The 24,133-nt window shown below is 35.1% G+C and overlaps 1 protein-coding gene across 8 annotated transcripts in view; it reads right to left on the bottom strand.

Moving 5' to 3' along the window:
• Window positions 1-24,133, bottom strand: part of STAG2 (STAG2 cohesin complex component) — a 133,390-nt gene that overhangs the window by 63,761 nt on the left and 45,496 nt on the right. For all 8 annotated transcript variants that reach the window (XM_061409518.1, XM_061409522.1, XM_061409520.1 and 5 more), the window contains exons 2-5: window positions 16,580-16,723; window positions 13,321-13,399; window positions 9,988-10,152; window positions 3,255-3,351 (exon numbers count right to left, since the gene is read on the bottom strand). In XM_061409518.1, the coding sequence (XP_061265502.1) occupies window positions 3,255-3,351; window positions 9,988-10,152; window positions 13,321-13,399; window positions 16,580-16,623 (385 nt within the window). In that variant the 5' untranslated portion in view covers window positions 16,624-16,723. The remainder of the gene's footprint in view (window positions 1-3,254; window positions 3,352-9,987; window positions 10,153-13,320; window positions 13,400-16,579; window positions 16,724-24,133) is intronic.

Here is a 24,133-nt window from a genome sequence, read left to right as displayed (position 1 = left end):
AAAAAAAAAAAAAAGAATAACTGTAAAAAGTGAATTTTTTAAACTACATTTCTATATTATTTATACTTTGCCAGTCTAATCACTATGAATACTATAAATATAATAATATCTAGAAGGATGTCTTGGGACTCCCCTGGCAGTCCAGTAATTAAGACTATGTGCTCCCAATACAGGGGGCACAGGTTCCATCTCTGGACAGGGAAGTAAGATCGAGCATGGTGCAAGGTGTAGCCAAAAAATAAAAGAATGTCTTGGTACAGGAAGACGAGATTTATTATAAAAATTAGATACAATTAATAGATGTATTTCAATTGACCAAGCTCTATTTTGTGTATGTGTGCATGTGTGTGCATATAAAACTAACAACAGCAACAAAACATCATACTGTCTTTCCAACTCCTAATCTGAAAGAGCAACAGCTATGTGAGCTCCTTCTCTACAGACATGCAATTTAAGGCCTTCCAGTGGTCCAACAAAGCCAGCAGAATTAGAACATGAACTAACATCCACTGAGCCTCCTATGTACCGGCCACTTAAGCCCTGAAAACAAGCCTGTATAGCAGGTACTATAATCCTGGCTTTACAAATGAGAAAACTGATGCTAAGGCAAAGAGAAATTATAAATAACTTCTGTGACATTATTAGTCAACATCATGTTGCCCAGCCCCAGGTGATATCAATTTATACTGGTACTGTAAAAGAACCCTTACTTACCACCTTAAAAAAAACAAATGGTTGTTTACAAATAATAACAAATTTGGAAGCAAGCATGATTTCTCCAGCTAAAGAAGCACATTCTCAAAAACGTTTTGAAGGAGTTTTTAATTTTTATTTAGAGCCATGAATATATCTCAAAAACTTTCCATACTTTATACCCAAATACTGTAAATTTGGTAATGCTAGAGAACAAGTAACTCAATCCCTGAAATAATTTATATGAAATAAACATTTAGATATGTCAAAGTAAACATATTGCATACAGCTTGACAAACTTCTAAAGCTCCTCCTAACATCTAATAAATCATGTAACAGTCATAAACTCAAATATAAAGAGAAAAGAAAGTGGCTGTCACAAACTTCATGCATTTAATTCTTCTGAGGCAGGTATGAAGGAGCCATCAGGACACCAGGCCAGATCCCACTGCCTTAAAAGTGTGGGGGACATGAAATGAGTTATTTAAAAACTGGTAAACTGAAAAGTGACAGTCAACCAGAAAAGAAAAAAGGAAACAACATTGGCTGCAGAATCACCAACCACAGAGCGGTCTGGAGCCACTCAGTGTGGGGCCAAACATCTCTCCACCTACCTCAAGAGCTACAAAAAGCATTAACTACAGTAAAATAACTGACACTCATAATAACAATCCTAGATCCACAGGAATAGGTTAAAGTACACTGTATATACTTAAATATGTGTCTAATTCATTTAAAAAGAAATTCCATCAAAATATTTTTTGAGTATGTTTAAGTACGTAATGACCTTAACATGGTAAAATCCACTTTATGACTCTTCCATGATTCTAAAATTATTATTATAGTGGTGTTTAAGTTTTCAATACCTTCAATTTTAAAAAATCTTCACAACCTGATTTATGGTAAGATATATCCAACTGTTGAATGGTTAAGTTCCTTATTTATAAATACAATGAGGCCAGAAAAGGAATGTATCCGATAAAGGGAAAACGCTCTGACTATGGCTTTGTTTTAAAACTGCTTATTTAGAAACCTAATCAGGAAACTATATGGATCAACTAAGACTGAATTTCAACTCATCAAATTATTTCTGGCACCTGTTCAGTTGTTTTGTCATCAACCTTCCGCTTCAAAAAATCTAGAGAGAAAGGACATGGCCCTTAATTACATAACACAATAAACACGTACTTGTGCCCTTCTATTCCAGTAAGATGGAATGGACATGGGCAAAATAAAAATAATATCAACATATCTCATTTTCTAAAGAGTTTATCTGGTTTATCATACTGTCATTACCACAACACTTCCTCTGAGCAGATTCAGTAGAATTTTCTAATACTGATACGCAGATATTTCTAGCTAAGAAGCTGAGTAAACTAGGCAACTCTCTGTACTCTAAAGTTCAGACGTTTTTAAAAAATTCTCAAAACTGACCACATTAATGGCATTATGAAGACCATAGATTCAAGAAGTTAACAGATTTGTCTATCAGGCCTCACATATAACATTTAATATGAAGATTGCACTGAAAGTTGTGATCAACCCTATAAAATGCATCAGTTCTTATAATATTACTTGTTTTCCAATTTCAATGACAGGATTTTCAAAGAAGTTTTATGGAATTAAATGAGTAGATTGCTTCTTGGGATCTTTTCTTCAGATCTGTTTAAACCATTCTTTAGCATCTTAATTTCTTCCATCTATTTTTAAGCAATCTTTCCTCCTCCTGACTTCTAATGCCCATGTTTTTGGTGCCATTTTCATTTTTAAAAAGAATAGCCTTGGAAAACTCTGTAACATTTATTTGCCTGTGCATTTTTCTTGTAGAATTTCAAGGATGGGCCAAGTTTAGAGAGACAGACTAGGTCAGAACCTGCCCATGATCTTGACTACTTCATTTACTGATTCACATCAGGGTATAAGACTCCCCAATTTACACAGTTTTGTCCCTCTGGCCAAATGTGTGCACTGTAAGTTTTTGTCTCAGGAAAGACATTTCTACATTTTATATTTTCCATACTCTTAATTCAAAATCTTTTAAAATAAAGTATAAACACTTTAAACAAGACCCCACTCCAGAGTTTCTCTTTTAGGGGAAAAAAATCTGGAAATTTCACCAATACCTTACTTAACTTACTTAGTTACTTACTTACCTACTTACTTACTTTCTTACTGTAATTCATGGCACTTTTTAACTCCCTACACTTTACAATTCCCTGCCACTTGAACCTGTATCTCTTCATTATCTTCTTCCTCCCTTCTTAATCCATTTCTTTGTTCCTAAAACCAGATGCTGAAAGTGGGAAATATATCTAATGAAAGTAACATAACATTATAAATTACCAAGTTCTTCATTAACTTTCACATAGAATCCAACAGTCTCAACAGACTTCCTCTCTTCGTTCTTTACTCTTTTTACTTTACATATTTTGTATAGTTATAATGCAAATAACTCAACATCTTGGCATTATTTTCCACACAAAATGTTAATAATCTTTAGGTGAAACAAAAAAGAAGATAACATTTGGGAATATTCTGATTCCAAAATAAATATATCTTACCTTTACAGCCTGAACACTGAATAAAAAAGTTGATGAGGTCAAGAAGTGCTATATCTCGGTCATGCTTGTATGACTCTATCCAATCATCTACTACCGACTACAGCAAGAAGGGGAGAAAAAACATTAGCTTTTTCTAACATTCTAAGATTTAATTCAGATCAACGTCATTAAGATGCAACAATAAGTGGCATCACATTACTTCAATAAATACATATTTGTATACCAAAATTTACATTTTAACAATAAAATGAAATCAAATTCAGTAAATCCATCACCTGATTATACATAACGATGATCCATCGTCCTTAACTTTTGAATTAAAAGGAATCTGAAAACGGTAGGAATCAACTTTATAAACTGAAATTTCTTAGTGATATTATAAACATCTTAGAAAATATTAAAATAGTTGACAAAAGTATTGCACTTAGTAGTATCTAAATATTTACAATGCTGGTGGAATGAAAACTTTACAAAATTTTTAAAAAGAAGTAAATGCCTGGGTCAATGAGGAAATGCAAATAAAATAACACTTTTTCTCGAGTGAGTGCTAATAATCCCATATTAATAAAAGAGAGAAATTGAAGGCTAAATAAACACCAAAAGAAAGATAGTTCATGAATCTGGAGACCTAATGTTGTTAGATGACAGTACCCTCCAAACTGATCTATAGACTCAATGCCACCCCTATCAAAATGCCAGCTGATTAGCTTCTTAGCAGAAATTGGAAACTTGATCCTAAAATCCTTAGGGTGATGCAAGGTATACAGAATAGTCAAAATAGTCTTGAAAAGAGAACAGTGTCAGAGGACTCACACTTCATGACTTTAAAACCTATTACAAAGCTACTGGCATAAGGACAGTTATGAAGATTACTGAAATAAAATTTCAAGTCCAGAAATAAATCCTTAGACTGACAGTCATTTGATTTTTGACAAGGATGTTAACCCAATTCAACCCAGAAAAACTAGTCTTTTCAACCAATGGTGCTGGGACAACTGGACATCTGTAAGCAAAACAATGAAGTTGGACCCTTTCTTACATCATACACAATACTTTACTGAAAATGGATCAAAGACCTAAATGTAAGAGCTAAAACTAAATTTAGTAAAACTAAATTTACAGAAGAAAAACTGCATAATCATGTTAGGCAAATCGTTCTTAAATATTAGACCAAAGGCACAAGATGAAAGAAAGAATAAGTTTGACCTATCCAAAATTAAAACTTTGTTCTTGAAAGGAATCCATTAAGAAAGTGAAAGGATAACCCGCAGAATGGGGGAAAATATTTACAAATCATGCATCTGATATGGAATTTATGCCCAGAAAGATAAAGAACTGTAATTCTGTAATTTTAAAAAGCCAAATAACCCAATTAAAAATATAGGCAAAGGACTGGAATAAGTGCTATATAGAAGATACACAAATGGCCTATATAGCACTTGCAAAGATGATCAATGTAATTGGCCACAAAGGAAAGGAAATCAAAACCACAAGAAGATACCACTTCACTCCCACTAAGATGGCTGTAATAAAAAAAGGAAAGACAATAACAAACGCTAGCAAGAATTTGGAGAAACGGAATGCTAAACCACTGCTAGTAAAAATGTAAAATGGTGCTGTCGCATTGAAAACAACAGTTTGGTAGCTCCTCAAAAGGTTAAAGAGTTAAATGACCTTGCAACTCAACTCTTAGGTATATTACCCGAGAGAAATAAAAACAAACATCCAAACAAAACCTTATTTAGTAACAATCATATAACAGCATTATTCACAAAAGTCAACAGGTAAAAATAAACTACAGGTACATCAAGGGATGAACAGATAAACAAAATATGGTCTATCCATACAATGGAATGTATTATTTGGCAATAAAAAATAATGAAGTTGTAACACATGCCACACCATGGATGAACCTTAAAAACATTATGCTAAACCAAAGAAGCCACTCAAAAACAATCATATATTTGTATGACTTCATTTATATGAAATATCCAGAATAGGCAAATTTATATAAAGTACATTCATGGTTGCCTAGACTTTCAGTCCGGAGAAGGCAATGGCACCCCACTCCAGTGTTCTTGCCTGGAGAATCCCAGAGACAGAGGAGCCTGGTAGGAGGCCATCTATGGGGTCGCACAGAGTCGGACACGACTGAAGTGATGCAGCAGCAGCAGACTTTCAGTCAGGTGAGGAGAAAGTGACTGCTAATGGCATGAGGATTTTTTTCTGGGGATGGAAAAAATTCTAAAATCTGACTGTGGTGATGGCTGCACAACTCTTGTGAATGTACTAAAAACCATTAAATGTACACCTTATAACAGTGAATTTCATGGTTTGTGAAGTATATCTCAATAAAGTAATTTTTTAAAAAAAGAAGAGAACTAAAAAATAATAGTAGTGCTGAGACCTCCCTGGCAGTCCAGTGGTTAAGACTCTGTACTTCAACTGCAGTGGGAGCAGGTTTGACTTTTGGTTGGGGAACTAAGATCCTGCATGCTGCACAGCTCAGCAAATAAATAAAAGCAGTACTATATTCCTTTGTGGACAGAAGAGGAAACCACAAGACAGATAAAAACAATTTTTAAATAAAATTTTAAAATTAGGGTGATAAAAAAGTTAATATAAAAATAAAAACTCAGGAAGGAAAATGTTTTAAGTTAAATATATACGGAATCTGAGTATGAAATGAATTAATAAAATACATACAACTTGATGTACAAAAAAAGAAAAAGGAAATATTATTTAAGAATTATCTGGCTCATGGAGATTGGACATTTTCTTAAAAAATGTTTAATTTCTAGATTTTCAACTTTTTCTATATTTTATAGCAGCTTGTGTATGTCGACCAACTCAATTTATGAAAGAAACATTTTTAAGATGATTCTCAAATATGATACAAGCAATAAATATCAAGAGAATATATTACGTGACTATGGAAGTTTAAAAACATGGCCCCAAGTTGTTTGACATTGCTCCTCAAAAAGAAATGAAGTCTATGTCCCCTTCTCTAGAACAGAGTGCAGTAAAAACGACGCTTCCAAGATTAGGTCATAGAAGGCTATTCAACTTCTGCACTGGGTTCTCGCAGCCCTATGGAACTAGACACTGCCTCTCAGTACAGTCTCTCTACCCCAGAAGCTACTTCTTACAGTAAAGTAAGAAGCCAAAGTCACATGGAAGGACCATTTGTAGGTACTTAATGACAGCACCCTTACGTCAGAAAGTGAAGAGGAACTAAAAAGCCTCTTGATGAAAGTTAAAAGAAGAGAGTGAAAAAGTTGGCTTAAAGGTCAACATTCAGAAAACTAAGATCATGGCACCTGGTCCCATCACTTCATGGCAGATAGATGGAGAAACAGTGGAAACAGTGTCAGACTATTTTTTGGGGCTCCAAAATCACTGCAGATGGTGATTGCAGCCATGAAGATAAAAGACGCTTACTCCTTGGAAGGAAAGTTATGACCAACCTAGATAGCATATTCAAAAGCAGAGACATTACTTTGCCAACAAAGGTCCGTCTAGTCAAGGCTATGGTTTTTCCTGTGCTCATGTATGGATGTGAGAGTTGGACTGTGAAGAAAGCTGAGTGCCGAAGAACTGATGCTTTTGAACTGTGGTGTTGGAGAAGACTCTTGAGAGTCCCTTGGACTTCAAAGAGATCCAACCAGTCCATTCTAAAGGAGATCAGTCCTGGGATTTCTTTGGAAGGACTGATGCTGAAGCTAAACTCCAATACTTTGGCCAACTCATGCGAAGAGTTGACTCATTGGAAAAAGACTCTGATGCTGGGAGGGATTGGGGGCAGAAGGAGAAGGGGACGAGAGAGGATGAGATGGCTGGATGGCATCACCGACTCAGTGGACATGAGTTTGGGTGAACTCCAGGAGTTTGTGATGGACAGGGAGGCCTGGCGTGCTGCAATTCATGGGGTTGCAAAGAGTCGAACACAACTGAGCAACTGAACTGAACTGAACTGAAGGTACCAGTTCTAGGTGAGCCCAGCCTTCAAGTCACTCCTGACTAGGCACCAAACATGAATAAAGTCTCCAGATGATCACAGTCCCTGCTTTTGTCACCTCCAGGCATTAAAGCTATCTCACCTAAGACCCCAGGCATCATGGATGGAAGCATAGAAGAGACAACCCTATTTACCTCTGTATGAATTCTAGATCCACAGAATCACTAAGCATAACATAAAAAAATGGTTGTTCTTTTACATCACTTAGTTTGGGGTGTTTGTTATGCAGCAATTGATAAGTAGAACAAGGGCTATTCTCATCAATAAGGACACAAAAATATTTAATGAAATCTTACAAAATATCACCATGTCTTATCAAAAAGTTATTCATGAAGCTCAAAACAGAAATTATACTAGAATTTATATAAGGCCACTGTAATAAATACAAATACAAATAGTAAACAATACAAGCTATCATGATGAAATATATTTAAAAATTTAACCATCAAATTGTATACTAAAAACTCATTCAATAAAATTCAACATCTATTATCTAATAGAACTAGGGGCACATGCATGATTTCTTCTTTTTAAAGAATTATTTTAAAACTGACAGTGAGTCCTGTACTTATTCACTCTCATTTATAATTACCGGAATAGGGATATCCTAGGGATCCCTGTTGGGCTGCCATCTATGTGGTCACACAGAGTCGGACACAACTGAAGCGACGCAGCAGCAGCAGCAGGGATACAAAAAAAATGAATAATACACAGTCCCTGATCTAGGCATTAACAATCTAGAAGCAAATTCGGACATGTGCACAACTGTAATCTACTGAAAAGAGAAAAGTAAGAAATACGTTCAAGGAGAGAAGGAGATAGAATCCAAGAACGTTCCCCACTAAAAGAGTGACATTTGAATTAGTCAATCCTATGTGATATGGAAGGGAGAAAAATAAAGACTACTTTGGGCAGTAAGAAAAAAGCAAGGTCTAGAGGCAGAGAACATACGGTGGCTAGAGAACAGCACGGATGCCATAAAGAAGCCAGGGCTGGGCTGTTAGATAAGGAAGGATCTTAGAAGGTTGTCAACAGAAGACTCTCTTGATCAAATTTGGTGTTAGAAAGATAACACAAGTGGGAGTACACAAAACAAACTAGAGGTGGAGAAATGATTCAGGGAAATCAATGGATACTGTGGATATACTGCGTTTAAGGGGGAAAGTACATTTAGAAGACAAATGGCATAAAGGTACAATCTCAACATATGACAAACCACAAGCAACACAAAAATAAGGAAAATGTTCACTGATATACCATTAACAAAAAGAAATATAAAGCTATGCCAAGTCACTTCAGTCGTGTCCGACTCTGTGCAACCCCATAGACGACAGCCCACCAGGCTCCCCCGTCCCTGGGATTCTCCAGGCAAGAACACTGGAGTGGGTTGCCATTTCCTTTTCCAATGCATGAAAGTGAAAAGTGAAAGTGAAGTCGCTCAGTCGTGCCCGACTCTTAGCGACACCATGGACTGCAGCCTACCAAGCTCCTCCATCCATGGGATTTTCCAGGCAAGAGTACTAGAGTGGGGTGCCATTGCCTTCTCCAATATAAAGCTAAGCCCTCACATTTTCTATTAAAAATTTCTGATGTGCCAAAAAGTTAAAAAAAAAACCTACAAACTAGACAAAAATAGAATAGCCTAATTAGTTGTAGATATAAGTTGAGATTTCTGATGGTAACAAAAATGACAAAATATCAGAAAGAAAGATTAATGCATTTAACCACTTTACAGACAAAAAGTACAATATAAATATAAAAAGGAAAGTAACGAAATGGTATACAATATGACAGAGATAATTTATCTCTTCAATAAAATTAATCCAAAATGGGAACTAGAGAGGGGAGGATAATTTTTGAATTAGGGAATGACTAAATAAACCATAGCACAGTAATATAAGATGACATTATTTTTTTAATGTGTACACAAAACAATAATTTAAAATATTAAATAAGAAATAAAATCCACATCCTAATTACAACTATATGAAAGCCAACCATATATGAATAAATGAGTTAATTCAAGAAACTACACTACACTATACAATTGGTGATGGTTCAAAAGCTAACAATCCCTTACATGTAAAAAATTTTTATTTATTAGCTTCAATTAATATTTTACAATAATTTCATTAAACATGTATATGAGTATAGTGTTGATTCAATTTTTAAAAACCACATGGGTATAAAGCCAAAAAGTTTCTGCTGTCATAAAATTATGAAGAAACAAAATTAAGATAATTTGACATGGGTGACTCTAACTTTGTACTTCTGTGCTAAGAAACAGCACAAGTAATAAAATCTGGAATAGACAACAGTGATCAAAATAATTCACTCAAGTGGATAGTGATTACATTAGGTCACTCAACCAAGAATTCTGTATGTGTAAAGAATTTCATGTTTTAACAGCCACTATATAAATTCAGAGGAAATTGAGACATCACAGTCAGGGTTTATAGCAGCATATTTTTTGACCAAATAATTTTTTGTGAGATGCCATTAAAAAAATAATACAGAAGAAAATGACTCAAGACACAGCTTGGTCTTATGTCTGAACTGATAAGATTCCTAGTTTCCCGACTAGTTTGTTGCTTTTCTATAGTAAGTAGTGTGAAAAATTTTTTTTACATATTAGAAAAATCAGGAAAATATTTTATATAACTCACTAAAGTTCTCAATGTACAAATGAACTGGGAAGAACACAATAAACATTACCTGCATAGCACTCTTGCCCATTTTAACAACTTCAAACAACATCATGTTTTCCACTCCATTCTGTTGATGATGACCATTCATTCGGTTTGGACCAGAAGGAGGTTTTCCTCCTCCATTTCCACCTTTGCCCTTCTCTCCTGGACCTTTTTTGCCTTTTTTACAAGTCTGCATAAAGATACAAATTGATTAAGTTATTTTCTTATCCTTGAGAATTCAAAATAAAGCTACAGAAGCAGCTGATAGGCTGCATAATTATAAAATACTCAAACCTGACCTAAAGCAGAGTGCCATACACATGTCATAGTGAAATTACATGGTTATGACAGCCTCTTTGTGGTACCGATTTTTTTCACTTATGCTGCCATATACCTCATGTAACACTGCAGTTTGGAGCACAGTCTCTGTAGATTTGACAGACTACTGGGTCTCAAATTTCTACTCCTGTTAGCTGAAGGATCTTCGGCACATTACTTAACCACACTATGCTTCAGAGAGATTTTCTAATTTGCAAAGTGAGGATAAAAGTAAAAAAAGAAAACAGTGCCTACTTCATATGATTGTTGCTTTAGGGTACAGACTGTAGTGGGCAGCAGCAGTAACAAAACTCTGTGAAATAATTAACTTGTAATTAGTTCAACATTTTAACTTGATAACTATCATTAGTCTTATAAATCACTGCACTGAATTGACAATTCTAAGAAGTTTGAATGGGTATATCAATCTCATTTTTGTTCTGGGCCTTCCCTTCAACACTTATTTATCATGAACATTCAATTAACAAATACTATGGAAGTGAAGCCCCTTTATAAGAAAGTTGTCGATGTTGGGTGTGGAGACTTCATAATCAGTGAAACAGTTGCCCACATGCCCCAAATATAAAACACCTCCAATTTATACATTATTTTTAAAAAGTCACTCCCCATTTCAGAGTTCTCTTTTCTAAAATGCCAGAGTTGTATTAAAATCTTTACAGATTAGAACAGATGATTGACGGTCTCTTCTAGATCTACACATTTCTATGATCTAGAGCAAACTTTCTGTAAAGCATCAGATAGTAAATACTTCTAAGGCTCTGCAGGCCACATTACTGTCTCTGTCACATATTCTTTACCTTTACTATCCTTAAAAAATGTAAAAACCATTCTTAACTCAGGGGTAGTATAAAAACAGGCCATAGTTTGCAGATCGCTGGTCTATAGTCACTGCCACTGACTGTATGTTTCCATGCTTTGTTCTATAAAGGGTTCTTTCTCCTTCAAGAATCTAAAACCACCCTACTCTTAGGAACTACTTCAAATCCCTTCCTAACCAATGAGAGATACTACTTGTTAATTTACCTTATTTTGTTAATGATATTCAGTCTTTGTGAACCTAAGTCACTAATTCCTAATTGAAGAAAGAAAGGCTTTTGTCCCCAGCAAAAAAAACAGAAAAAATTTCAGAGATAAGGGTAAAAGAAAAGCTCAACTACAAAGTATATACTAGAAGTATAAAATGTTCATGTTAATTAACATGGAGCTATATATTTTTAATTTATCTATCATATGCCTCAATATTCCCTGTTTGTATGCAAAACTACTTAGTACAATTAAAATGGTTCAATGGATATGCTGTGCTACAAAAAACAATATGCAAAGGCGGACAATATTGGAAGTACAAGAAGTAAACAAGCTAATCTTGTAGGGGGGAAAACCTATTAAGAAAAGACTATGAGGTAGTATATACTATAGTGGATTAAGAGTACCATCTTTCAACAAATGTGGGCTCAATTCCTCAACCATTAAGCTTCAACAGACCTCAGTTTACTGTCTATAAAAATAAGGAAGTTTTCTAATCTACGGTTGTTCAAATGTTAGATAATAGGTAAAATTATTAGCACAGTGCATCGAACGTACATGGTATAGGGTCAAAATATGATTACTGTTATAATAAATCTTTGATCTGACCCCCTAATAACCAAGGGCAGTGACTACTCTATTCAGATGCCACTATAAGTCTTATCCCAACTTGCAAATTAAATCAAAGCCAAAAGCAGAATTTCGGTTTTGAAAGATGGCTACAGAACCAATAAAAAATGATTTTCTAATGAATAACTGTTAACTACCCACTAGAATTATGGCTGTATTTGGGTAGTCATGCGTTAACATGTGTATTCATTCACATGTTCTCTCTCATACTACTACTTTTTAAGAGACTAAGAGTGCATAGGAAATATGAAACACATGGATTATGTGCACTCTAAAAAGATATTCCAAGGACTAGTTAAATAAATTATGTTCCATATATAAAATGTGATACTATGGGACTTCCCTGGTGGTCCAGTGGTTGGGACTTCGTGCTCCCAATGCAAGGGAACCAAGTTTGATCCCTGGTCAGGGAGCTAGATCCCACATGCTACAACTGAGACCCAGTGCAAATAAATAAATAAAAATTTTTAAAAACATGTGATACTATGACACCATCAAAAATTACAGAGGGGAAAAATTCACTGATAGGAAAGCTTCTGACAACATACCATTAAGTTTTAAAAGCAAATGAAACAGTTTGCATAGTTTGATTCCATTTAAGTAAAATTCTACATGCATGTTTATATATGTGTGTATGTTCATCAAAATGTTTACATATTTAAAATGAGAAATTTTTACTCTGTTCATCATACATTTCAGCATTATTTAGACATTTTTAAGTAAATGTGTCATGAGAAAATATGAATCCAGAATTCATTTTGGCAAAGAAAATGCTGAACAAAAAGAGTCATCTTTTGCACAACGTATTTACACATGCACAGAGTCAAAGGTACTTTCCAAAATAATTTAACCATTCACTAAGTTATCCACATCTCTCAGGCTACCCACTCATACTCTAAACTTGCATTCTATTGACTCAGAACTTCACTTTGTTCGTTTTTATCCTTGACATTATTCATAAAGAGTCACTGTCAATAGTAAACCTCATAGGTTACATTTTTAGGGTACTTTAGAGAAAGAAATTTACCAATTTGCTTTATATTGGACTACTCATGTCAGTAAAAATAAAACCAATAGAATATCACATTTTGCTTTAGCATACAATGCTTTATAAAATAAACTACTGGAAATAATGACTTATTAATTCCAAGTTTATAGTAGTAGAAGTAGAGAATCAAAAGGTATTTGGTCTAGAAGTCAAAGAAACCACATGTGTTCAAAAGCTTACCATACTTATCAGTGGAAAAAAGCATTTTTAAAAGAAAACAACATCTGAGACGTAACTAAAAATATATATGCATATATATATTCATATGTGTAATTATGAGCTAAAGAACAAAAATAAAGACATATATTCTGTACATACTTTTCCTTTGCCTTGCTTTTGGTTTTTTCCTTCAATGTCTTCAAAATCTGTGTCAGAAGAAAAGTGTGTTTCTGACTCCCTATGACAAAAAGATAAGCAATTATTTAAAAGCTGTCTTAGAAAAGTAAATGGAGTTTCTAAATTTTGCCATATTTTCTAAAAGAAAGGCCAGGTTAACTCATTACAAAACTACATTAGTATTAAATGTAATTAAGATGCTTTTCCAAAGTATCATATCGTAGCATATTACCAAACATATAAAATTATATAACACAAAAACATTAATCTAAAACACAAACGTCTAAACATTTCTCTTGTTAACTTTTAACCAGAGTATAAAAATGAAAACAGGGGCTCTCAAACTTCTAACTCTAAGAACTGTGCTGTTCTATTAGAATGGCTGGTTTCATTTTTTGATTCAGAGATCATGGTGCTCAGGCAAACTGTATTTTAGCACTGCTGCTGCTGCTAAGTCGCCACAGTCGTGTCCGACTGTGCGACCCCATAGACAGCAGCCCACCAGGCTTCCCTGTCCCTGGGATTCTCCAGGCAAGAACACTGGACTGGGTTGCCATTTCCTTCTCCAATGCACGAAAATGAAAAGTGAAAGTAAAGTCGCTCAGTCATGTCCGACTCTTAGTGACCCCATGGACTGCAGCCTACGAGGCTCCTCCATCCATGGGATTTTCCAGGCAAGAGTATTGGAGTGGGGTGCCATTGCCTTCTCCAATATTTTAGCACTAGGTATGAGATAACCTTCTCCAATGCATGAAAGTGAAAAGTCAAAGTGAAGTCGCTCAGTCGTGTCCGACTCTTCGCGACCCCATGGACTACAGCCTACCAGGCTCCTCCGTCCACGGGATTTTCCAGGCAAGAGTACTGGAGTGGGGTGCCATTGCCTTCCCCGATTTCTAAAGCTAGTCTTCTCTAATTAAACTTCTTCTATTTCCATTTTTATTGCTATAATAACCAGTTGTCCAGAGGCTGTGAGTTAGGAATACTTTTTATAAATGTAAAATAATGGCTAAGGTGTTAGCAGGGTAAAAAATTACTATTTATAGCACTTACCTACAAAGTTATGTAAGCAATGTATAGAAGATACTGGCAATCCTAACTATGTCCTACAATGCTGAGAGGAAAATAGCCTGTAATAAACACCATTTCCCATAGTTAATGCACCAAAACCTGAATGACTACTTAACATTAACCCTGAAACTCACACCTCTTACATCTTTAAGACTGCTGTCATCAATAATCTTCCCACATGCCTAAATGGCTTTGCAAAAAAAAAAAAAAAATCGAAAATGTTTTTAAACATCCTGGTGTGTAATACTTTTTTCTTCCCCAAGACATGGGTGGGACACTAGCTCCCTTAGAAAGCTCAGTAAATGCTCCAAGTCAGCAATCACTAGTCTTTGCCAATATTCCAATGACCAAAGAGTAATCAATGGCTCAATTACACTCTGAATTCTCATCTCCAGGCTATCCCAACCAAAAGAATGAGCCACTACAGGTTTAATTACTAACTGGAAAACCTTCTGAAGAAAACTGGAGTAATCAGGGTGACAGTCTAAAAATTCCCAAACCAGAGAAGAAATATTCTTCTGAGCCTGTCTTTCTCTATCGCTTCCCTTTGTTTTTAAGATAAAAACAACAAAAATCTATCCTAGGTGAAATTACAATATGCTAATATGTTCACAGAGTATACTGGGTTAACCTTTTAGTGGTCTGAAACTTCAATTAGTCATCTGTCACAGGAATGAATCTTCCACTCCTTTCTCTTTACCCTGCCCCAACCTCACATACCCAATCAAATACTGCCTAGTTTACCTCCACAATAGCAATTTCCTCTTATCTATTATCCTATTTCCACCTGATGCGAAAAACTGACTCATTGGAAAAGACCCTGATGCTGGGCAAGATTGAAGGCAGGAGGAGACGACAGAGGATGAGATGGTTGGATGGCATCCAACTCGATGGACATGAGTTTGAGCAAGCTCCGGGAGTTGGTGAAGGACAGGGAAGCCTGGCGTGCTGCAGTCTATGGGGTTGCAAAGAGTCAGACATGACTGAGCAACTGAACTGAACTGATTATCCTATTTCAGGTCCTAATTACTCCAGATAGTCTAATAGTCAATACTCTATAACAAAAACTTTTAAAATTATCTCTACTGTATTAACACGTTCAAGAAACTTCATAAGATAATATTGTAATAGTCAAACCAAAAATTACTTTTTTTAAGATTATCCCATATCCTCCCTCAAAGAAACTAAAAGAAAAACAAGAAGCTTTCTTCAAGAAACTAAGAAGAGTCAATATAAACTGGGACTAAAATCATATTAAAAAACATGCTTTGAAATACTGGTAATAAATATCCTAGTAAACTCAACAGTCTGAAAATGATAAAATTACTTTTTAAATGAAAATCTAAAAAATATCAAAAGCAGACACCAGACACCAATATGTATGAGGATATCTGTCGTTTTCAAAATTTTTAGCAACCAGGATATGTTTTAAAATCAAGTCTTTTAAAGATCCTAATAACAAACATAGTGTGGTATATGTGTGTGTAAAGTTAATAGGGTCCACGAGCAGTTTAAAGGTTCACTCTTCTCTTAGGCATCTCATGAAACTGGAGCTTAGAATTTAAATCACTACTGCAAATAGTAGCTCAAATTCTTTCCTACATGAAACACTAAAGAGTAATGAGAATAAAAGTTGAGGAAGGCATATAAGCAGCTTTTAAGACAAGGGTAAAGAAAATACCTATGTTGAAATCACTTTATGAACCAATGAGCATGTAATTTGTTTTTGGGGAAAAAAAGGAGAGCATGTCTTAACCTCCTACATCTGTTTCAGTCTGTCACTTGATTTTAAACAGAAATCTGACAATCTGACATTACATCCTAAACGCTATTGCATGGTATATATTCCTTACTAATGAGAACACGTAAGAATTTCATGACACCCCCTTCAAAACAGTTGTTATTGTAAAACCAAGTATGGACTCGAAGAACTGAACAGCAAAAATAATAAATTCTCCAGTATCTAAATTACAAAATAAGCACACTACAAAAAAAGGCATGGAATTACTATTACAGAATCTAGTAAGCATTGGTATAAACTATTTCAAAGTATGCATGCTATCTTATACTGAAACACTGTATCTTCTCAAGCAGAAGTAACTTTAACTGAAGTTAATACAGTTCCCATTTTGTGGAAAAAACATGTATTTAGAAATTATCATAATATACTTACTGAAGTAGATTAAAATCAGTTGGTATTTCTGGAGCTGCTATCATTTCTTTATCATCTTCTGTAACGCCCCAATGTCAGAAATGTAGTCATATATTTATGTGGGTAAAATGATGGTTTGCGTCTTTCTTCTAAGGCAGACAATTCCTTTAAAAAGGATGGGGGGTGGGGTAGAAGAAATGCCATATTTATTATAAACACACCAAAAATGTTGGGAAGGGTATATACCCAAAAACTAAATTTCCAAGTGTCTGCTAAAGTGTTTTAGTAAATAAGGATTTCTATCCTTTGCATTTGACTGCTTTTTCTAGATACGGATTTGTTGCAACTATTGTAGCCCCACAATAGTAACAACAAATACAAAGAAAGAAGCTTCTATTACAATTATTTTTTAGAATTTGTTATAATTCTCTAGTATGGCTTAAAAAAGACAGATGCCCTAACTAGAAACACAATGTGACTTTTACTCATTGTAAAATCTTTATGACAAGTTTAAACCATAATACAAAATGCCTAAAAATTCTCTAGCTTTTGCTTATGATGTATAGTTAAAAGGAGCTAATTTTAAAAATCTAAGATATAATTTTGAAACATTTTAAAAACAGATTCTTCTATCACAGAAAATAAAAACAGAGATTCAAAGCCTGTTTTTTAATAACTAACTACTTCATGATAATACCACCTGCATTTAACAGGAAAATGGAAAAAAATGTTAGCCCAGATTGATCTATTCCTTCAAGGAACTTATAATCAATTTAAATACCAGTAATGTCATATGAACAACAGATGAATACATTTGTGACCAAACTAAGCCTGGCCATAGGAAGATGCAATTTCCCAGTAAGAGGGTGATCTAAAAAAGCAAATGAAAAGCCTATAAAAGAGAAAATAGGCTGGGTCTGAAGCTTTTAATCTTATGTATAACTTTGTTTTAAAACTTTATGCTTTTATTTCCAAGTGAATCTTATACTTGGTGGCCACCTAAAGACTAAACATATCAAATAATTAATAAATCTTCAAATACCACATAGTGATGAGAAGTTCATCTCATGAATGCTCTAAATTGAAACTGATCAATTTTTCCATTAATTTTAAATCTCTAAAACACATCATAAATGGCTACTAATATGTAATTGTACATCAGAGTTGGGACTCATCATCACATGTAGGATACACTCCAGCCTCCTAAAAATCCCAACTTATTTTATTATTTTATTTTGAGCTGTGCTGGGTCTTCATTGATGCATGGCTTTCTTCTCTAGTTGCAGCAAGCAGGAGCTACTCTCTAGCTGCAGTGCACAAGCTTCTCATTGCAGTAGCTTCTCTTGTTACAGAGCACAGGCCCTAGGTACATGGATTTCAGTATCTGCAGCATGTGGGCTCTAGAGAGCAGTCTCAGTAATTGTGGCAGATGGGCTCAGTTGCTCTGTGTCATATGGGATCTTCACAGACCAAGGACCGAACCCATGTCCTGCATTGATAGGTGGATTCTTTACAACTGACTGAGCCACCAGGGAAGCCCCCAACTTATTTTAGAAAGAAAACTATTTTAAGAAAAGAGAACTATTTTGATTTTTATTTAGTGAGTTGGCAAGGTATAGAGTTAATCAGTTCTAATCAACACATCATCTAGATGACAAAATGGAAATAAAGACTTGCTGTGTCTGTTTCCCTACCTGCCCCCACCCCTTCATTTGAACGCTTTATAAAACCAAACTCCGTGCATTCCCTAAATACACAGTTCCCTAAATACACAGCATTCCCTAAATATTAATACACAGTTTTTAAGCAGACTTTAAAGACAGTTCATAAATGTATGCTCCCAAGGGACATAAAAAATGACTCAGCTCTGAAAAGCAGACAGCATTAAATAAAACAGGCTTCCCTGGTGGCTCAGATGGCAAAGAATCTGCCTGCAATGCAGGAGACCCAGGTTCAATCCCTGGGTAAGGAAGATCCCCTCAAGAAGGGAATGGCTACCCACTCCAGTATTCTGGCCTAGGAAATCCCATGGACAGAGGAGCCCTGGTGGGCTACAGAACATGGGATCACAAAGAGTCAGACCACGACTTAGTGACAAACACTTTCACTTCACTAAATAAAACAGGTATTGTATGATATACTATATTCCTCTAAATAACACAAAATTAATTTCTAGTGTATAAGAAGTCTTGCCAGGTCAAATTATTTTGCTCAAAGTAGGGCGATACTAACACATATTTGGTAATTAGAAACCAAAGCAAACACAAAAGAAAAACAGAATTTATAAAGATGTAAATCTCCCAGACAAGGTATCTGTATTTTAAAAAGAAGCATTTTCCCATGGTCTAATAGGTTTAGAAAAAACTATTAAACTAGCCAACTCTCTATCCCAGTGAAACACCTGCTTTTTCAAGTTTCTAAATATTAAAAAATCCATCCATCCAAGTAAAAGTATCTACCATGTGTTAAATGTAATGGTGATCACTAGGTGTACAGTGATGAACAGGGGATCAATGATCCTTGCCCTTATGGAACTACCTGTAACAGTAAGACAAAGCGCCTACTGCCACTTACTATTAAACATAATATTAAAGTCCATGTATCCTGAGCTTTTACTTTTCTTTCAAGAATATAAACTTTATCTGCAAGAAGAACTTAGAATTTTTCCCTTTTTATTTTAAACGTTTATAGCTATATATAAGTACAATTTGCCTCCCTCAAAGATTTTCATTAAAAATTCACAAAGTCTTTAAATGTACTTAATGCCATTTGACCTAAATTGGGAATCCAGAAATTTTAAGAATACATAAAGCTCAAATAAAAGTGTAAGTTTAATAGTCAAACTCACCACAACATTTTAGGCCTACTGTATGTAGGTTATTAATTTTTAAGAAATATGCTCAAAGATCACAAGGTGGAGCTCTCACCTAATGTCAAAGAAAAACTCTTGAGATTTTCAGTATTTGTACCAATTCTCTGTAACTACTATTAGAGAGTTAACATTCTAACAGCTTTGGAGGATAAAGCATAGAAATGAAATTTGCTTTAACTCTCAATCGCTATTTTCCTTTTGGGAAAAAAATACAACCAATAACAACTAGATTTTGCTGCTTCTTACTGAAACCTAAGCAAACACATTTGTTGATAGGTTGAGTAATATACTTTAAAGTAAAACCACTTCCTTAGCCTCAAGTGCATAATACACTGTCATTAAAGATTTATTGAGTATATTCATATATAATTACTAGGTGAAAAAATAATGGGTGATTATATATATATATATTTTTACTCTATATGTTAAATTCAAGTAAACGCTTTCAGCAGTACTGCTTTTGATATAAACAGAGATCTAAAAGCTGAAATTTGATCACTATACTTTTCAAGTTATCAATATTCAATTGTGTTTACGTTAATTAATTCAATAACAAAAACTTTCTTCTTTTTCCACTTCTGAAAACCTGTTGGATAACTACTACTCTGGCACACAGACACAAATATATATTAAATATATAAGTATACTTGCATCCTAACTCCAAATAATGACTTAAATGATTAAAACTACCCACCCATTGCTGAAAAAGTAAAAAAATACAAAAAATCTGCTTTTCTTTGATATTGTTTAAAAACCTTAAAGTAATTCTGATTTCTTTTTATAAAAGAATGATTGTTTTTCAAAGTTCCTTTAATTCAATCCCAAGGGGTCTCAAGATAGAAAATAAAAGCTACAAAACAAAGTCATCACTAACAAGGTCCCTCAGAATCCACATGTTACTGGGGAGTGGAGGCAGCACTGAAAGTAGCTGGTGTGTTAATTCTCTCCCTGAAAATGCAGAAATAACTGCTAAAAGCTAGCAAATTCAGCACATATACCACACACTACCCCCTTAACTAACACTCGCCCAAAAGGGTTATTACATTCTTCTATCTATAAGGATCACATCTTGGAAATGTATATACCCTTCTGAAATGCCACCATCATTATAATACAAACACTTAAAAATAGGGTAAATGTCCAGCCATGAACTAACTTATAGTACAAAAATGTAATTAATATTTATACACTGAAACTACTTATGACTGTGCAGCAACTTTGACAACTTATAAGTCTTGTATTAGGATACAATATTAACCAAAAAACAACACAAAGGAAAACAGCTGATGTATCAGAGTGGTGAAAATGTGGATAATTTAAAAATTTTAATTATGATGTTATTGTTAGTAAGAAAAAAAGTCAACTATGAGGGTGGAAATTTATTTCTCAATGTCTTCTCTTAATATCTGAACTATCTGAGGAACTACAAAACTATCTCTGTTGCTAAAACCTGATTTATTCATATTTTAGGTACATAATGTTATAAAGTTAAGCATCTATAAGAAATCCTGACTTCTATAATAAAATTATCTTTATTATGTTCACCTATTCAAGATTAGCAGAGAACAGAAATTTTTATATGAATTCCAGACAAAACCCAAAGGTATGTTCCAGACTAGTTCCTGGAGTAGTATGTTTAATCAAAACAGGAAAATCACTGTCATTCCTCATGTTAAATGATATATGGCAACACTGAATACATAGGGCAAGAAATGAAAAGCTCACCAAAAAATTAAATTAGACATAAATACCTACCTTCAAAGACAAAATCTACTATTGCCCCTTTGATGATTAATAACCTTTTAAAAAGATTTCTCCTTGCTCAAAAAGATGTTTTTCTTCCCTCTGTTTATCTCCTTGCATATAAATCTGTGCATGCTCAGCCATATCCAACTCTTTGTGACCCCATGGACTGTAGCCTGCCAGGCTCCTCTGTCCAAGGAAATTCCACGCCAGAATACTTGAGCAGGTAGCCATTCCCTTCTATAGAGGATCTTCCCGACTCAGCAATCGAACCTTCATCTCCTGCATTGTAGGGGGATTCTTTACCGTCAGGGCCACAATTTCTACTAATAGCTTTCTGAGAATGACAATCAAGCAATGATCATGTATACTCAGACCAGCAACACAATTTTAACCTAAATGTTTCTTGATAGCATACTCATATTACACCTACCACATATTATCATTTGCAAATACATTTAGGAGTCCTAAAAAATTTCGAATGGTTGCACCTGTTCCAGAGCAGGAATAGGTAATCTGGAGAAGGTATGACTAGAAGAAATCAAAATACATAAGGGAATTAATAATCCTGTCTACATTTCCTAACTATAGGAAAGGTCACATATCTCCCCTTACAAACTTAAAAAGTAATATATAGAAGGAAGGGAAGACCAAAAAAAAAAACCAGAAACTTTAAAATAACTAAGTGGACAAAGTGAACACATCTAATGCCACAACACTTCAAAAACAACTTTTACTTTCAGGAAGAGGGGAAGGAGCAAGCTGGGGCACAGTCTACACAGATCTGGCATCACTATACACTGCCAGAAACTAAGCCAGACAGAACTGGAAACATCCACCTGTTCCCCTCCTATTTTTAAATGTATGATAGTAGATGCTCAGCAATCTTATTTCCTTGTCTACCCACATTCCCCAATACTTTGCAAATGTGACTCAAATCCTAACCACAATTAGGATCACCTGGCCCAATCTAGTCAGCTTGCCCCAGTTCTTGACCATCAGTTCTGATTTCTGTAGAAATTTAGCACACCATAGTTAACTTCACAATACATGAGTGCGACCATGGTAGGGGGGAGGGGAAGGGGATGAGAAAAGGCTTCTACCTTATTCCTGCAGACCCACTACTCTATCACTCTGTACTCAGTCGTACCCTGTGACTGAGTCATCCAAGGATCAATACTCTGCCTCGTTCTTCCTGTATCTACCAGCTCCATCCCAGGAACTGGAATCCTGCCCTGAACCAACCTAAAAAAGTCTGTGTGTATCTCTCTGCTTGCCCTAATCTAAATGCCACAATACCGTCCTCCTCTCATCTGTCTCCATACTTGCAATGACTGCTGCTAGACACCAAATACCATATCATACCTGATATAGTGACACATAGCAGCTTTCTAACTCCAAGACTGCTAATTCCCCAATTTGCCTCACCAGCTGCAGTTGACTAGACAGTATCTGGCCCTATCACAAAATAGATATCAAAACAGGTAAAATATTTGTTTTATCAAATACTGTCACCTTAAAAATCATACCTCAGGCTGTAAGGTCAACAGCTAGACCATGAATCACTTTTTAAAGTATTGTCAATGTTCACTCTTCATCACACTTATACTTGAATATTAATACCAGGATTTAACGCTTTCTGCAGTAATTTAAAATATGTGCCCCACTGACATAACTTTCTGTATGTTAAGTCACCGTGAGTAAACAGCAGCAATTACTAGAGGGTGGAGTGGCTTTCAACATTTCAGAGGTGAGACAAAATTAGCTGGTATAAATGAGTGTCTAGATCTGAAAATCAAATTTACAACAACCAGCTAATTCCATGTGTTAACACTTGTAAATGGCATGCAGCATGATATAAACACCATGTAGTATTACCATCAAACCCACTTCATAGTGGGCACTACTGGCTCACTGACATATTTCAAGCAATAGCAGATGTCAAAACAAAGTAGATAAAGACAAGATAATCCCACCCAGATTTTGAGGGAAATTCACATTTTTATTTCATATGCTCTCTAGTTACATCAAGAACTTTCACATTTATTCAAGGCACTAAAACATATCTAAATGAAATCTTGAGTATTTATTAATAATCCACCTGAAATGGAGATACAACTGTAACTTAGATACAGTTCAGTTAATAAAGCATATAGTGTAAAATAAATCAATTTATAGAGAACAGTGGGAAATTTAATCTTAAAATTCAGAATTGCAGTTACTACTACCAAGCTACAAGGTAAGAGGCTTCCCTTGTAGCTCAGTCGGTAAAGCATCTGCCTGCAATGCAGGAGACCTGGGTTCGATTCCTGAGTCAGGAAGATCCTCTGGAGAAGGAAATGGCAACCAACTCCAGTATTCCTGCCTGGAGAATCCCATGGATGGAGCCTGGAGGGCTATAGTCCATGGGGTCGTAAGAGTCGGACATGACTTAGCGACTAAACCACCACCACTACCAAGCACAGTATTTTTGGTTCATTTTATTATGATCACAAACATTATATATACGCTACATATTTAATATTTCTTGTCCCTTACACTTCTCATTTTTGAAATCTGCAAGCCTGGCTTCAGCAGTACGTGAACCGTGAACTTCCAGACGTTCAAGATGGTTTTAGAAAACGCAGAGGAACCAGAGATCAAACTGCCAATATCCGTTGGGACATCGAAAAAGCAAGAGAGTTCCAGAAAAACATCTATTTCTGCTTTACTGACTATGCCACAGCCTTTGACAGTGTGTAACAATAAACTGTGGAAAATTCTGAAAGAGATGGGAATACCAGACCACCTGACCTGCCTCTTGAGAAACCTATATGCAGGTCAGGAAGCAACAGTTAGAACTGGACATGGAACAATAGACTGGTTCCAAATAGGAAAAGGAGTACGTCAAGGCTGTATATTGTCACCCTGCTTATTTAACTTCTATGCAGAGTACATCATGAGAAATGCTGGGCTGGAAG

The sequence above is a fragment of the Bos javanicus genome, chromosome X (assembly GCF_032452875.1).
Source record: "Bos javanicus breed banteng chromosome X, ARS-OSU_banteng_1.0, whole genome shotgun sequence".
Lineage (NCBI taxonomy): Eukaryota > Metazoa > Chordata > Mammalia > Artiodactyla > Bovidae > Bos > Bos javanicus.
The sequence above is the reverse complement of the archived record's forward strand: the minus strand, read 5'-3'. Positions and strand labels throughout refer to the sequence as shown.